General features: G+C 56.1%; 1 protein-coding gene across 1 annotated transcript in view; it reads right to left on the bottom strand.

Annotated features, from left to right (window-relative positions):
* Nucleotides 1-3,791: 3,791 nt before the first annotated feature.
* The window catches only part of SLC9A1 (solute carrier family 9 member A1), a 48,724-nt gene continuing 38,095 nt past the window's right edge, over nt 3,792-14,420 (bottom strand). Inside the window, exons 3-12 of the mRNA XM_045782260.2 lie at nt 13,036-13,286; nt 11,880-12,097; nt 10,682-10,884; nt 9,084-9,173; nt 8,544-8,614; nt 8,252-8,425; nt 7,889-8,003; nt 7,653-7,754; nt 6,295-6,367; nt 3,792-5,650 (exon numbers count right to left, since the gene is read on the bottom strand). Of these exons, the coding sequence (XP_045638216.2) occupies nt 5,313-5,650; nt 6,295-6,367; nt 7,653-7,754; nt 7,889-8,003; nt 8,252-8,425; nt 8,544-8,614; nt 9,084-9,173; nt 10,682-10,884; nt 11,880-12,097; nt 13,036-13,286 (1,635 nt within the window). The 3' untranslated portion in view covers nt 3,792-5,312. The remainder of the gene's footprint in view (nt 5,651-6,294; nt 6,368-7,652; nt 7,755-7,888; nt 8,004-8,251; nt 8,426-8,543; nt 8,615-9,083; nt 9,174-10,681; nt 10,885-11,879; nt 12,098-13,035; nt 13,287-14,420) is intronic.

The raw sequence follows: 14,420 nt of genomic DNA, 5'->3' as shown, positions 1-14,420 counted from the left end.
GTGAGGTCAAACCTACCTTCATATTAATACCAAGTCATTCTTTGCCTATTTCACTGTCATTCTTTCATGAGTGTATAGTGGAATTTTCCAGAGGGCTGACATATGTACAACAGGCTAAATGCTGAAGCAGATTTGAGAATCTAGCGGTCTTGCATTAAGCCAAATCTCTTTAGAGATTTGCAAAAATGTTGAATGCTGCTGCTCTACTCACAGTTTTTGTTTTAAAAGTTATGTTTCATTCAAAACTGTATATTTGTATTAACATGTAATAGGTTTATTAGCTCTAAATAACTATTTTAAAGCTTAATTTCTCGGGGATACCTGGGTGGCTCAGTCGGTTGCCTCCACCTTTGGCTCAGGTCATGATCCTGGGGTCCTGGGACCGAATCCCATATCGGGCTCCTTGCTCAGCGGGGAGCCTGCTTCTCCCTCTGCCTGCTGCTCCCCCTGCTTGTGGTCTCTCTCTCTGACAAATAAATAAAAAACTTTAAAGTTTAATTTCTCATCCAGCAAAATCAATATAACCCCCACAAAAGCCCTTCACAATTTTTAAGAGTATAATTTTTCAATAATTTTTAAGCATGTAAAGGATTTCTGAGACCAAAACTTTGAGAACCACCGTTCCAAGGGGACCATCTAGCTACCCACTGGCAGGTTGATTACACTAACCCCTTCTTTTATGAAGGGAACAGTAACTTATTAGCTCATGGTAATAAATATATATTTCTGATATGAACTTCCCTTCCCTGCCTGCAAGGCTTCAGCCAGCACCATCATCTCTGGACTTTCCAGAATGCCTTCTTCACCACTATGCTATCCCACACATTGCCTAACTTCATTCTATGGTGAGAGGCATACAGCAATGGTCTTAATGCATTGGACTTACAATGTGCCCCTGTCACTCAAAAGTAGCTGAATGGATAGAACAGTGTGACAGCACCAGCCGGGAGATACTGCTCTGCAAGGTGAGGCTGACAGGTAGTATGCAGTCCCTGCTTTAAATTAGTGGCCAATATCTGGCTCCAGCTCTCCTGGCCAGAACGCAGAGGCCCAGGGACCGAGGGGTAGGGATGGGAATGGCTTCTCTCAATATTATTCCAAATAACCCACTGCGGGGATTTTTGCTTTCCATCCCCTCAACTTTGGGTTCAGTGGGCCTGGAGTCCTTAGTACCCAAAGAAGGAATACTTCCTCCAGGGAACACATATGTGCTTCCTTTAAATTGGAAGTAGAGTCTTCCCTTGGGTCATTTTGAGCTCTGTATGTTACCTAACCTAAAGCCAGAGAGGGGGTCAACTGTACCAGGTAGTGTGATTAATCCAGATTACCAGAAGGAAAGTGGGGGATGGGCAGGAAGGCTACATCTGGAATCCAGAGGATTGACTGGGCGCCTCTTGGATCTCCCATGTCCAATAATGACCATCAACGGGAAAGTTGGCAACCCAACAAACCTAAGACCAAGCAGAACCTGAGTTGCATAGGAATAAAGGCCTAGGGCACCCCACCAGGTAAAGAACCCGACCAGCCCGAGAGCTGGCCCCTGGTAAGAGGGGCATAGAAGTGGGTGGAAGAGACATTGCACTACTGGGTGCTTACCCCAAAGATACAGACGTAGTAAAGAGAAGGGCCGTATGCACCCCAATGTTCATAGCAGCAATGTCCACAATAGCTAAATCGTGGAAGGAGCCGAGATGCCCTTCAACAGATGACTGGATTAAGAAGTTGTGGTCCATATATACAATGGAATATTACTCAGCTATCAGAAAGAACGAGTTCTCAACATTTGCCACAACACGGACGGCACTGGAGGAGATAATGCTAAGTGAAATAAGTCAAGCAGAGAAAGACAACTATCATATGATTTCTCTCATCTATGGAACATAAGAACTAGGATGACCAGTAGGGGAAGAAAGGGATAAAGAAAGGGGGGGTAATCAGAAGGGGGAATGAAACATGAGAGACTATGGACTATGAGAAACAAACTGAGGGCCTCAGAGGGGAGGGGGAGGGGGGAATGGGATGGACCGGTGATGGGTAGTAAGGAGGGCACGTATTGCATGGTGCACTGGGTGTTATACACAACTAATGAATCATCGAGCCTTACATCGGAAACCGGGGATGTACTGTATGGTGACTAACATAATATAATAAAAAATCATTAAAAAAAAAAAAAAGAAGTGGGTGGAAGGAGGATGCCGTCGAGTGCTGAACTAAGCCTTGTGACCAGCTGCAGACGGGGGTGCTGTGGTGGGTTTCTGTTGTTTTCTGCACCCCACCCCCCCATCTTGCTGCAAGAGCCCGGTGGTGATGAACATTTTAAGTTAAAGGGTATGACTGAAGGAGGACAAGAACATGGTGTCTGACAAGGAGGCGGTGGCTGATGAGACTGGTTTTTCTGGTGGGGATGAGCTTTCCTTCCATTTTTAAAAAATTGAGCTGAAATGCACATAACCTAAAATGAGTCATTTTAAAGTGAACAATCCAGGGCACTTCGTACCTTCACAATGTGTAACCATCACCCCAAACTATTTCCAAAACTTTTCATCACTCTAAACAGAAATTCTATAGTCATTAAATAATAGAGACAGGAGTTTTTCATCTGAAGGATGAGTGGGTGGTAGAGGGGCAGAAGGAACAGCTCTGCTCAGATGTCCTCTCCCCTCTATCCACTCTCCCCTTTCTCCATTTACTGCAAGGCTGACCTCTGTGGGCCGAATTCAGTGAAGTCACTCGGGGGGCCTTCCCTTCTGGCTTTCCGACGGTTTGGCCGAGGGGAGGCGGCAGCAGGGCAGCCCTCTCCCATAGTAACAGCTCCCTCCTCTTGCTCTTCAGGTCCAGGGGGTTATAACAGCTTCGCTGTAGTGTGAGCCCCCTGGGCCGCATGCCTGCTAGGTTCCCTTCACCCTGCCTACACCTCTGTAAAGAATCCTTTAGTGAAGGCTCTTCGCTATCTCTTTGAGCGTACCATCTGTTTCTTGTCGGAGAACCGGCGGATACAGGAATGGATGCTATGGTCTTTCCCGACAGGCCTTTTGGCACTCACCACTCCAGGCTCCCACGCTGAGCAAACTAGACGCTTTTCAGAGCAGCCCGGGTTCCAGGGGTGCCGGGGGTGTGTGCCAAGGCCCCACTGCCCTCTGGTGGTCAGCTTCTGGAAGTGCACCTCAGGGATCCAACCTCCGCTGAACTGAGCCCACTGGACCCCACACTTACACACCTGAGCACTTTGACCCACGCTATTGTCCCCACTTTACAGGTGACAGAACCTTCCCATTCTGCCCTTCGTATAAACCGAAATCTAACCGAGGACCGCTAGGTCCCATCTTTGCCTCCCTTCCTGTCACCCTTTGACCCAGCCAAACCCGCCTTTTCTCAGATCCTAGGGTCTTTGCCAGTGCAGCTCCCAATTAGAATATTCAGGAACTCTCCGAAACTTCTTCACCTGGTTAACCTCAGCTCATTCTCTAGTCCTTTCCTAAGATGACTCAGGACAGTCCTCCTTGCCACCCCTCCGCTCCCCTCCTTCATTCTCTGTCATTCGCACAGACATTGGGTTTTTCCTGGCGTGTCTGTGATGGACACTGTCACCTGAGAGGCTGAGGGCGCCTGAGGGCAGGGAGCGCCCTGCTTTGCTCACTGCTCTGTCTCAGGTGCCCGGTGCACAGTAATAGCCATGCCAGCAGCTGAAATGGATTAGCGTTTCTCTGTGCCAGCCACTGAGCTAAGTCCTTCAGGCCCCCAGGCCACCCTCTTTCCCGAAGTCCTGGTCCCTAGGAAGCAGCCCTCAACTCTATAAAAACTCACACAGATTTATTAGAATATGAAAAAGATCCGGTTTCTTCTGTACGGGCGGCAGAGCAGCAGCAGCTGTGGTGGCTTCGAACATGGTTGTCAACGTCACCCTTGCGTGGTGACTCCTGCCCAAAACAGCACTTGCATGGAGAGGAGGGGGGCAGAGGAGCACCCACTGCCCAGTCCGCTGGGAAGAGGGACACTCTGACTATTGCACAATCCTGGGGTGGGACAGACACCAATAGGCCTGGGCCTGGCCATGGTGGCAGTGGGGGTGGGAGTGTGTGCCTGTGAGCAAAGGCCTCTGGGGGCCCAGGACTCTGCCCACCCTCCAGCCCTGGTGGGGCGGGAGATGCTCGGGGAGGCCTTCTCCCCTAAGGACTGGGCTCCACAGCAAGCTGGGCGCGATGGGCATAAGAGGTCCAGGGGCCAAGGCGGTGGAGAGGGATGAGAGAGAGGACAGGCCAGCAGGAACTGAGGGTCAGGCCCAAGAGCACGGAAGGTCAGGAGCCCAGCATCAGTGAGTTAGAATCATGAATTGGAGTGGAAGAGGTCACTTCTAAAATCATAGCCTTGGGGCCACAGTTAAGAGCCCAGGAGGCAGAGGACCGATTTGGGGGCGTGTTGGGCAGACAGGCACAGACGAGGAGGGGTAATTCTCTGGATTAGGAGGGCTAGAACTCTGTTAAGCCAGGGGTTCTCAAAATGTTTTTAAAAACAGGAATGCCCTCTGGGCAAATTGAATCATACATGGAGTGTGAACAAACAAAACAGATAAAAAGGCAGCACTTTCTGGAGCCCCTGACAGCCCCTCCCCTGACAGTCGCCCCTGAAGGGTTCAGTGGTCCCCACTGGAGCAGTGTGGAAAGCTAAGTCACATCACTGTCCAAAGCACCCCGACTTCAGTCAGAGAAGCTCAGAGACACTCTCAGCCTGCAGCTCTGAGTAAGACAGGGCAGGGGGGCTGGCCAGGGTGACAGAGCTGGCAGGAGGACGGTGGGCCTGCCTGCTGTGTGTCACCCATCCCCCCCCAGTCACATGACTGGTTCCCCAGTCTATCCGCTGTTAATGTAGGGCCCGGCCTAGGCCAAGAGAGGTCTTGGCTCCTTCCCTTTCCAGGTGGGATCAAGGCTGAGCCAGAGGCTCTTTGGTTAGGAACTAAGATTGGTTTGAATGAGGTTGATGGAGTAGGGGACAGGCCTCCGAGGGCTGGGAATCTCGAGGCTCTAGGCCGGGTTTGGGAGAGAGCCTGAATCGGGAAGGGGCAGGATCTGCCTCACAGCCCAACAGTTCTGCCAGATGGATTGGGAAGGCAGTTCTGGTGGGAGGGAGGGTGCTTCCCAGGAGGCAGGGGGAAGCCGTGCTGCGGTGGGGGCTGTGGGCCCAGCTGCCATGCGGTTGGGGGAGGGGCAGGGCCAATCCAGGTCAGGAAGGATGAAGGGAGCCCCCAGCTCCCCCAGCAGCCCCTGCTCTGGTGGGAGAGTCTGTGGTGGGACAGGCACTGCCCACTGACCCCAGCGCTACTGCCCCTTGGGGATGAAAGGCTCTCCTTCCCCAGGCTCAGGGTGGGGACCTGGGTCACTGAGGCAGCGCTGTATCCTCTGGGAGCTGGGGCTGTCACTTGGCCCAGGGGTGAAGACATCATCCGTGCCCGGGGAAGAGGGCTCCTTGGTCCGCATCACAATGCCCCCGTCGTCATCCTCGTCCTCCTCTGCCACCCTGGCTGGATCCCGGTTCAGCCCCAAGACCTTGCCCTTCAGCTCCTCATTCACCAGGTCCACAGACTCAGGCGACTGCGGGGAGGCTGGGTCGATGGTGATAACAGGCAAGTCGGCCTTTGGCTCATAGGCCAGCGGGTCTGGGGACCAAGAGCAAGGCACAAGTTGGCTTCTGCCCCCGAGCCCTGCCAAGCATGTCCCCCCACCCTTGGCGTGTGCCAGCAACTCCCACAGAACCTTCCTGTTAATGTGGCAATGCTCCACATGGGCCTGGATGAGCCCTGATCAGACAGCTTCTCTTCCCCTCACAATGCTGTCCCAAAGGTAGGACTGCATTCCTCTCCTCAGATCAGGGTCATCTATAGGTGACCATCCCCAGACCGAGAATCAGAGCTCCCTCCTGAGTCACCATGTGCCCCCAGGGCCCAGGCCTGGGAGAAGGCCTGTTGATGACTCCCCCACATGTTGGATATCCCAATGGTGCAGACCCTTCTTGCCTCCCTGCCAGGCACCAAACCTCTTCACGGTCCTCCCCTTAAGCTGCACATGGAGCACGTCTGTCCCTGGGGAGGACAGCGGGGCCATGCTTCTGTCCCCTTGGGGGACCCCCAACTCCACCTGATGTAGAAGGAGCTCATGGCCTGGAAGGAGGTCAGAGGGAGAAGCCTGTCCTCCCCAGTGGCTCCCTGAGGCCCACTGCTGTTGCAGTCTCAACCTCAGGAGACAGTGGTCCTGAGTGCCCAGCCTCCAGGCCCCTTTCCAGGCACCCTGTGCCCTGCCTTACCTGAGCCAATGCGGGCCCTCGACATGGTGGGTGAGTCCAGCTTGTGGGCCGGCACGGTCAGGTAGTTGTTGATCTGACAGAGAGAGGGCAGGCAGGGGTGAGCACAGGCAGCCCCTCGGGATGGCGTCCAAGGCTGGTGGCCACCCCCTCCTTTGGCACGTTCGGGGGCTCGCGCCCTCTCTGCCAGTTCCTCATGGGGCTCATTGTCTGCCTCTGTCGGCACCAGCGCTGAGGCCGTGCCGACACTTCCGGCGTTCCGGCCCTGCCTCTCCCACAGCAACCCCGCCCCAGTCTCTGTTCCAGTCCACACTCGCCCCAGAGGTCCAGACCCATAAAGTCAACTCAGGAGTGGACACCTGGACCCCAAAAGGCCCCCAGGTACCTCAGTGCAATAGGTTGAAACCGAACTCAGATTCTTATCTTCCCTCAAGACCTTGCTTATCCTTGTCGTCCCCTCCTGAACCACCACTCCCAACACCCCAGACCAGAAGACTAGAGAATGACCCCTCTTTCCTCTTCCCGAAGCCCCACCTCAAACAGGTGACCAAGTCTTGGTAGTTCCATCTCCTACTAAATGTCCCCACTCCTTTCCATCCCACTCCCCCCTACACCCCTTCCCATGTCAGCCCCGTGCTCAGACCTCTTCAGGGCTCTCCATGCCCTTGGAATAAAGCCCAAAGCCTGGCACCATTAACAAACTTTCTGGAAAGCTGAACCCTCTCGGTGTCTACCAAGGGCCATGTTCTGTGACTGGGAACACAGCCTGGGCCTTCCTCTGCCCACACTCTCCTCGTCCTGCCCCTGCTCCTAAGCTTACCCCGACTACCCTCTGCTCAAAGTGCTCAGGGCCCCTTGCCCTTCCCATCCGGCTTGGGCCTTTGCATGAGGAGCTCTGCAAGGGAGGGCCTAGCTGGCTCACTGATGGACCCACAGAGGCCACTCTGATGCTCGGCACTTACGAACCACCCAAAAAAATGTTCCCGAGCAAACGGTTGAATGCACGTATGCCCTTGCTTTATCATCTGCGGCAGCTCCCTTTCCCCTGGGCCTTAGTGTTTTCGCTCGGAAATGAGGGGTAAGAGCACGTGCATAGACTCAGATGCCTGCGGATGCAGCGAGCGGGCATTGGCCTCTTTGCTGCCCCGAGTGGGGAGGAGGTGGGGGAGGAGGCAGCTTTCTGGAACCTGCCCTGGGGCTCAGTCCCCCAAACAAGAGGAGGAGGTAAACAAAAAAACAAAACAAAAAAAAAACACCCCACAGTGGCTCTCTCTTCAAAGGGGCTTGGCGGCAGGGGTGCGGGGAAAGAAGCACCCAGACTCCCCGGGAAAGGCAGGGGCCGGCTCCAGTCCTAGACCCACCTTTTGCTCTAGCTGCCGGGCCTTCTGTCTCCGGAGTAGCATCTGGTTCCAGGCCTCCTCGTACGGATCTGCCACCAGCGTGTGTCTGTTGTAGGACCGCAGCTGTGGGAGAACAGCTGTCAGGCCCCGGAAGCTGGGCCTGAGGGGGCCAGGGCGGCTCTGCGCTCGGGTGGGGCAGGGCTGGAGCAGAAGGCCCCCTCGGCTGAAGGGGTGCCGGGCAGGGAGCAGCCCCTCACCCGCTGCCTGGTCTTCTGGAGGTTGTTCCTCAGGATTTTGCGGATCTCCTCCTCCTTGTCCTTGGACAGTGCCGGCAGGATGCGCTCGGCAGGCAGGGACTTGGGGTGGATGTTCCTGGACAACAGGGCTCAGGTTAGGTCCCCAACAAAGCTACTGGACCCTAGAGCCTGCTGGGATGGGCCAGGAAGTCACCCCCGGGGATGGTCTGGGTGGGGTGGTCCTCTGTGGCCCTGTGGCTCTCTCGCCCACCCTGCCTGGACGACAGACAGGCCCGCCACCCTCGCCCCCGCGTGGCCTGCCAGGTTGGTGTGCAGGGGTCGGTGTGTGGGTGCGAAGCCGCTGGCGTCGCCATCAGCACTCACTGCATGGAGACGGTAGAGACAGCAGAAGGGATCTTGCCCATGCCCCCGCTCTCTACCAGCTCGATTGCCTGCTTCATCTCCATCTTGTGGTAGAAGGCGATGAGCTGTGGCTCCTTGGAGCGCTCCCCAGCTATCAGACACTTCTTCACGTACTTCTTGTTAAACCGGTTGAGCCTGGTGGGAGGAGGGAGAAGATGCATGGGGCCAGCTCCTCAGGGCGGGAAGACGCCCAGGCCCAGGGAGACCCTCACCTGCCCTTCCCGCCCACCTGCCCACCAGGCCTGCCACCTACTTGTCCTTCCAGTGGTGGTGACCGTAATGGCCACAGATGTCCTCGATGCCTGTCAGAAGGTGGTCCAGGAACTGAAATGGGCCCAGGGCCAGGTCAAGCCTCACTACTGGGCTCCTTCCCTACCAAAACTTCTGAATGGACCCCTACCTTCCACCCCCATGCAGCGCTGTTCAGCCCAGCCTTGTAGTTCCAGGAGCAGCCAGGAGGTGGCACCAACATCTCACTCATCCTGAACCCTGGCGCCTCAAACCCCCTGCCATGGCCTGGCTGAGCCCCCTTCCCTGAATCCACCTGTGCCCAATGCCTGGGATAGGCTCCTACTAGAGGTAGAGATGGCATGACATCCCCTCCTAGGGCACCTGGTTGCCCACACCACAGCTGCCTATGGCACGATCTGGCGACCTCAGGGGCTGAAGGACCACCCGGCACTGGGATAAGGGAGAAGGGGGCTGAATGAAGCCAAAGGATGTGAGGCCTAGCTGCTCCCCAGCTCCCTGAGCCTTCTCCTGCAACCAAGGGCCAAGGCCCAGTTTCTAGTACCTGTGTGTGGATCTCCTCGTTGATAGAGCGCTTTGTTTCTTGCTTTTTCTTCACAGCCAACAGGTCTACTAGGGGCCGAATGGTCATGCCCTGGGGGGGCAGGTAGGTGTCAGGCACTCCAGGTCTACTACCCTGGCAGGGAGACCACGGAGCCTCCCCCCTCCCCTGCCCCCAGAGCCCCTGAAGCTGGGATGCTCTCTGCTCTGAGGTCCCCACTCTCCCAACCTCCGTGTCAGCCCTTGTACAAAGGCAGGTCCTTAAGGCCTGCTTCGTCCTGAAGACACAGCCCCTCCAGCTGAATGATTCACACATCGGTCATCTAACCCGGGCGTGGGGTCAGAGGGCCCGGGGTTCAAATGTGGGTTCTACCACAAACATGCTTTGCAACCCCAGAGAAGTCAGGCCTGGCTGATAGGGAAAACCACTTCACAGGACAGGAACCGCCCAGCCTAGTAGCCGCAGCAACGGCAGCTAATTTCACTGCAGACGTGCCCTGTGCCACAGCCGGGGCTGATTTACCAGGTTTTAGTTATTGAATGCCCACACTGCCCCAGACAGGTAGGTTCTTCCATTGTCCCCATCTCACAGATGAGAGGTTAACTTTCTAAGGTCTTATGGAAGCAGTAGTAAAGCCAGATTCAAACCCAGGCAGGGAGGCCCCTCCCTCAATGCTGACTTCATTGAAAATGGGCTTGGTAAGCTGTGAGCGTAGACAGCCACCAAGTCACGGTGATAAATAGTTATGACAATGGGGAACAGAGCAAGGGTGCAAAAGAGGCAGCCCGCTATCCTTAGAAGGGACAGAAGTGAGTCTGGCCCCAGGAGGATGCCGCCACATGTTTTTCCCCTGAGAAGGAAATGTTGTTTCCCACCTAAAGCTTTGCCAGGATTTGCATCTAGGAAAGGCAGAAGGGACAGAGAAATGGAGGCCCAGACAGACAGTTTCTCACTTGCCCAAAGTCACAGGTCAGGCAAGGTGGAGCACTGACACCAGCCAGGCTGGGTTTCCCTGGGGATTCTCAGGGGCTTGGGGGGACTCTCCGCTAAGCCAGAGTCACTGAAACGCACAGGGATCACTGACCTGCAGCTGGAAAGACTCCGGGACCATCTAGGCCGGTGCCCTCACTTTGCAGATGGGGGACTGAGACCCAGAAACGGCAGGAGGGTCTTCCCCAGGGTCGCACAAGAGCAGCAGAGCTCGGGCTGCCTCCAGACCTCCTACTGCCCAGGTCGGCAACCTTTCTAGCCCCCCCATGTTGAGCTATTAGTCCCACTTTACAGGCACAGAAACTGAGATCCCGAGACATTAAATCATTTCCCTGAAGCCCTGTACTGAGATGGGCGTGCTGACTGCGCCCACTTCTCTCAGTGCTGCCTGGATTTCTAAGTGAGGCAGCATTCTGACTGGTCACTCATCATCACAACTCCCCCTTCACAGTTAAGGAAACTGAGGACCAGAAAGGGGGAGCAGCTTGCCCAAGACTGCATAGCAAGTTATTGGTGGACTAGAACTCGTGGCCCCCTCTCGGGCTGTGCGCCTCCTCTTTCCATGGGCAGAGTCAGGGTCCCAAGGGGGGCTGCTCCGCCCTGTCCAGCACCTGCACAAAGACGGTGAAGAAGATGACCGTGATGATGGCAGTAAGGAACAGGTCACACATGGGGAAGTGCTTCTTGTCCAGGAGGTAGCCCAGGGAGAAGGCGATGGCCCCTCGCAGGCCCCCATAAGCGATGATGAACTGGTCCTTGGGGGTCAGCTTCACGATTCGGAACTTGTTGATGAACCAGGTCAGGCCCAGCACCCCTGCCAGGAAGGGCAAGAAGAGCGTCAAGCTGTCCCCAGCCCCGCCTGGCTTCTGCATCTCCAACTGCTCGGCCGGGAGGCAGCCCCCGGCTAGGATGCCCGCCCAGCGCACTCATTTCCTGGGTCCCTCGGCCAAGAGCTGGGGGGATCCTGAAGGGGCTCTCCCAACCCGGATGTGCTCTAGAGACACCACAGAGGCCTCGAGGGGCTGGAAGTCAGAAGGGGGCTGGGAGAGGAGCTGAAACAAGACTGGCCACAAGTTGGTATCCATTCATTATGAGTTCATGGGATCTACTTTTCCGCATGCTTCAAATTTTCCATGATAAAAACATTTTTTTTTTTAATGCAGAGATCTGGATTCAGCCTCAACCCACAGAACCAGAATCTCTGGCAGATGAGGTCCAGGACTACAGGGGTTTCCGAACAGTGTACCAAGTAGAGGTGATAGCCAGTCAGGCTCAGGGAGCACAGACCTACTATCCGAGAGGAGGAGAGTGAGATGCAAAGGGAAAGTGACACAGTCACTGGGGTGAGCTGTGTCTGGAAACTATAAGCAGAACCAAGGACCTGAGGTTTGGTCCCTGTGTGTGGCCTGGAGCCAGCAGCACTGACTGGTCCGCAAGTGCTCAAGTCATCTGCGCCCCGAGACAACGCAGAGAACATTCACAGACCCGGGCTCTGTGGCACAGGGGCCCTGAGGCCCCGCCGTTCTCACGCACCATGACTGTCTTCCCGGAGATCACAGACTCCCGTGAGCCATCACAAGACCCATCACAGCCTCAGCATAGCAGAGAAGAGCGGGGAGGCCGCGGCTGTGCGGCTGTGCTGGGAGCTGCCAGCAGCCCACCCGGCCGAGCCCTTTGTACAAGGGGCCCCCGCCCGCAGCCCGGTCCCTGCCTCCACACCACAGGCACACAAGGCCACGCGCGCGGGCACACAGACGCACATGCGCACGCACGCACACACCTCTACCCGGCTCCAGCCCGGGACCTCACCCAGCACTCGGGCGATGAGGCAGAAGAGCAGCGTGCTGATGACAAAGGTCCAGTTCCAGTGGTGGGAGCCGGCCACCGTGGAGACGCCGAGGAAGATGAAAATGAGCGTCTCACTGACACTGCTCCACATCTTCAGGAAATACTTGATGGTAGTGTGAGACTTGTGGGAGATGTTGGCCTCCACGTAGGGGCGCATCACCACGCCCGAGGCGATGAGTCTGGGGTCAGGAAAGAGCAGAGTTCGGGCTTCAGTGGAGCTGCACCTTCCCAGAGCCCCTCCACCGCCGGGGAGGCGGACAGGTGCCCATATCCAGAGCCCTCGGACAGGTCAGAACCCGCTGCGGGCTCTACAACTCTTCCACCTCCGTCCTCTCACTCGACCCTCCAGACGTGGGCACGTTTTTGCATTTTTCAGATGAGGGATCTCAGAGTTGGAGAGATAGTTGCCTGTCCACCGTCACCCTGCCAGTGAGCGGCAGAGCTAAGATGCAAACTAAGGTCTGCCCAGCTCCAAAGCCGGTGCCTTCCCCCAAGGCCATGCTGCCTCCGTCTGACAGGAGTCAGTTACACACATTCATGGCCTTGGTTTACTCCCCCAAGCACGGTGTCTCTAATGCATGGGGGTCCCCATGGGGAGCTCAGCTCCACACAGCTGCCCCAGCCCTCCCTGCCTGCTGTCCATACCTGGGCTCTGCTCCTGCTGGCCCAGGCTCCTCAAGGTCACCCTGAATCCCCCAATCTGGCCTGGCCTCTGCATTTCCAATGTCCTCCCGAACTGGGTAAACCTTTGCACCTGGCCGCCTCTCCACATTCCCTGGACTTCAAGACCCAGCTGAGGCCTCAGGGCCTTCAGGACTCCTGATGGCAATGGAAGCCCCAGGCCTCTTTGCTGGGGCTGCAGAAGGGCACAGTGAATGCGAGAGCTTGCGTCCAACTACAACCAAGGAACTCCCTTTGAGGCGAAGGGAAGAAGTAGCAGCGCTGAGGCTTTCCAGAACTTTAAACTCAGTGCTTCCAGGGGCAGTCCCAGGATCTGGAACCTGGTGCATGAGTCTCATCCCAGGGCTGGAGTCTGGGCCCTGGGGAACTCCCTTGTGACCCCACAAGCCCAGGGAATCCAGGTTGGTGGCCTCTCCCATGCTGCACCCAGACTCACGCCATGATGCCCGACAGGTGGAAGAGCTCAGCTGACAGGTAGGCCATGTAGCTGTAGAGGAAGACGAACAGCGGCTCGATGACGCGGATGTGGGCCGTGAATCGGGAGGTGAAGGCTGCGATGACCCCGTAGACCACGCCCACAAACACCCCACCCAGGGACACCACGAAGAAGCTCAGGAAGCCGAGGACGATGTCCACAATGCCTATTCGGTCATAGTTGGCAAACTCCTCAAAGAGGTGATACAGGACCTGGGGAGGGGGTGTAAGCTGGTTGGCAGGAGAGCAGGGCCCTGTCCCCCCCAGCTCCCTGGTGTCCACCTAGGGAGACTGCATGCCTTCCAATGACCATGGCCACAAGAGGAGGCCATGTGATAGCAGAGAAACCCTAGTGCCAAGGGCCAGAGGGCCTTGCTTCAGGCCTGCACCGTGCCGTGACAATTAAGGGCACAAACTCTGACGCCAAACCATCCGAGGTGGAATTGTGGCTCTGCCGCTCCCTAGCGTATACGCGGGGCAAATTACTCCAACTCCCTGTGCTTGTTTTCCTCACCATAAAATGGGATACCAGTACCAACCTTATAGGGCCACTGTGAGGATTAAACTAGTTAATAAAGGCCAAGTGCTCAGGACCGTGCCCATCCTGGTGTTAGCTACTCCCGGAGCTACGAAGCGGCCTCTCTGTTTGACCTTGGGCAGATCGTGTTCCTGTCTGGATTTCAGTCTCACCTTCAGCACAAAGCAGAGAAAGTTCAGACAACGAACTAGAACAGGACTTCTTAACCTCTAGACGTTTCTGAAAATATACACAGCCAGGCCATACCCCACTTGGATTCTCGGGAGGTGGGGCCCAGAAATCTCCGTTCAACAAGCTCTCCACGTGGTTACCATGAACAGCCAAGTTCAGATATTACGGAACGAGAGGGTTTCTAAGGCTTCCCCACCTCCTGGACTGAGAAATAAACAGTCACTGTAATGCTATCGTCAGACGTCGAAGTGGAACATCACATACTGTAAAGCCCTTGCACAGTGGCTACCCTGCTCGACACACAGCAGCCTCGTGAAGTGGGCGAGCCAAGGATGCCTGTTCCTTTCCTAAACCGCAGCTCAGAGTGGTGGAGTGACTCGACGAAGGGCCGCCAGCCCCAGCAGCAACACCAGGCCCGGAACTTGGTCCCTGACAGCAGTGGGTAGGCCCTCCTGGACGGGGGCAGTTTTGAGGTTCTGCCTGCACTCGGGTGCCGGCTCCCTGGCTACTGGGCCTACTCCCAGACAGCTCTGCCAGGAAACCGGCTGGGGACTTTCCAGGCCTGGGGTGCCGAGAGAGAGGGCAGACGACCTGAGAATTGCTGAGGAGGAACTCTCCAAAGCCCCCAGAACCTAGAG

Source organism: Ursus americanus, chromosome 33 (genome assembly GCF_024610735.1).
Source record: "Ursus americanus isolate L20-20 chromosome 33, mUrsAme1.1.p, whole genome shotgun sequence".
Classification (NCBI taxonomy): Eukaryota; Metazoa; Chordata; class Mammalia; order Carnivora; family Ursidae; genus Ursus; species Ursus americanus.
Note: the sequence above shows the minus strand (reverse complement) of the source record. Positions and strands in the feature narration are given on the sequence as shown.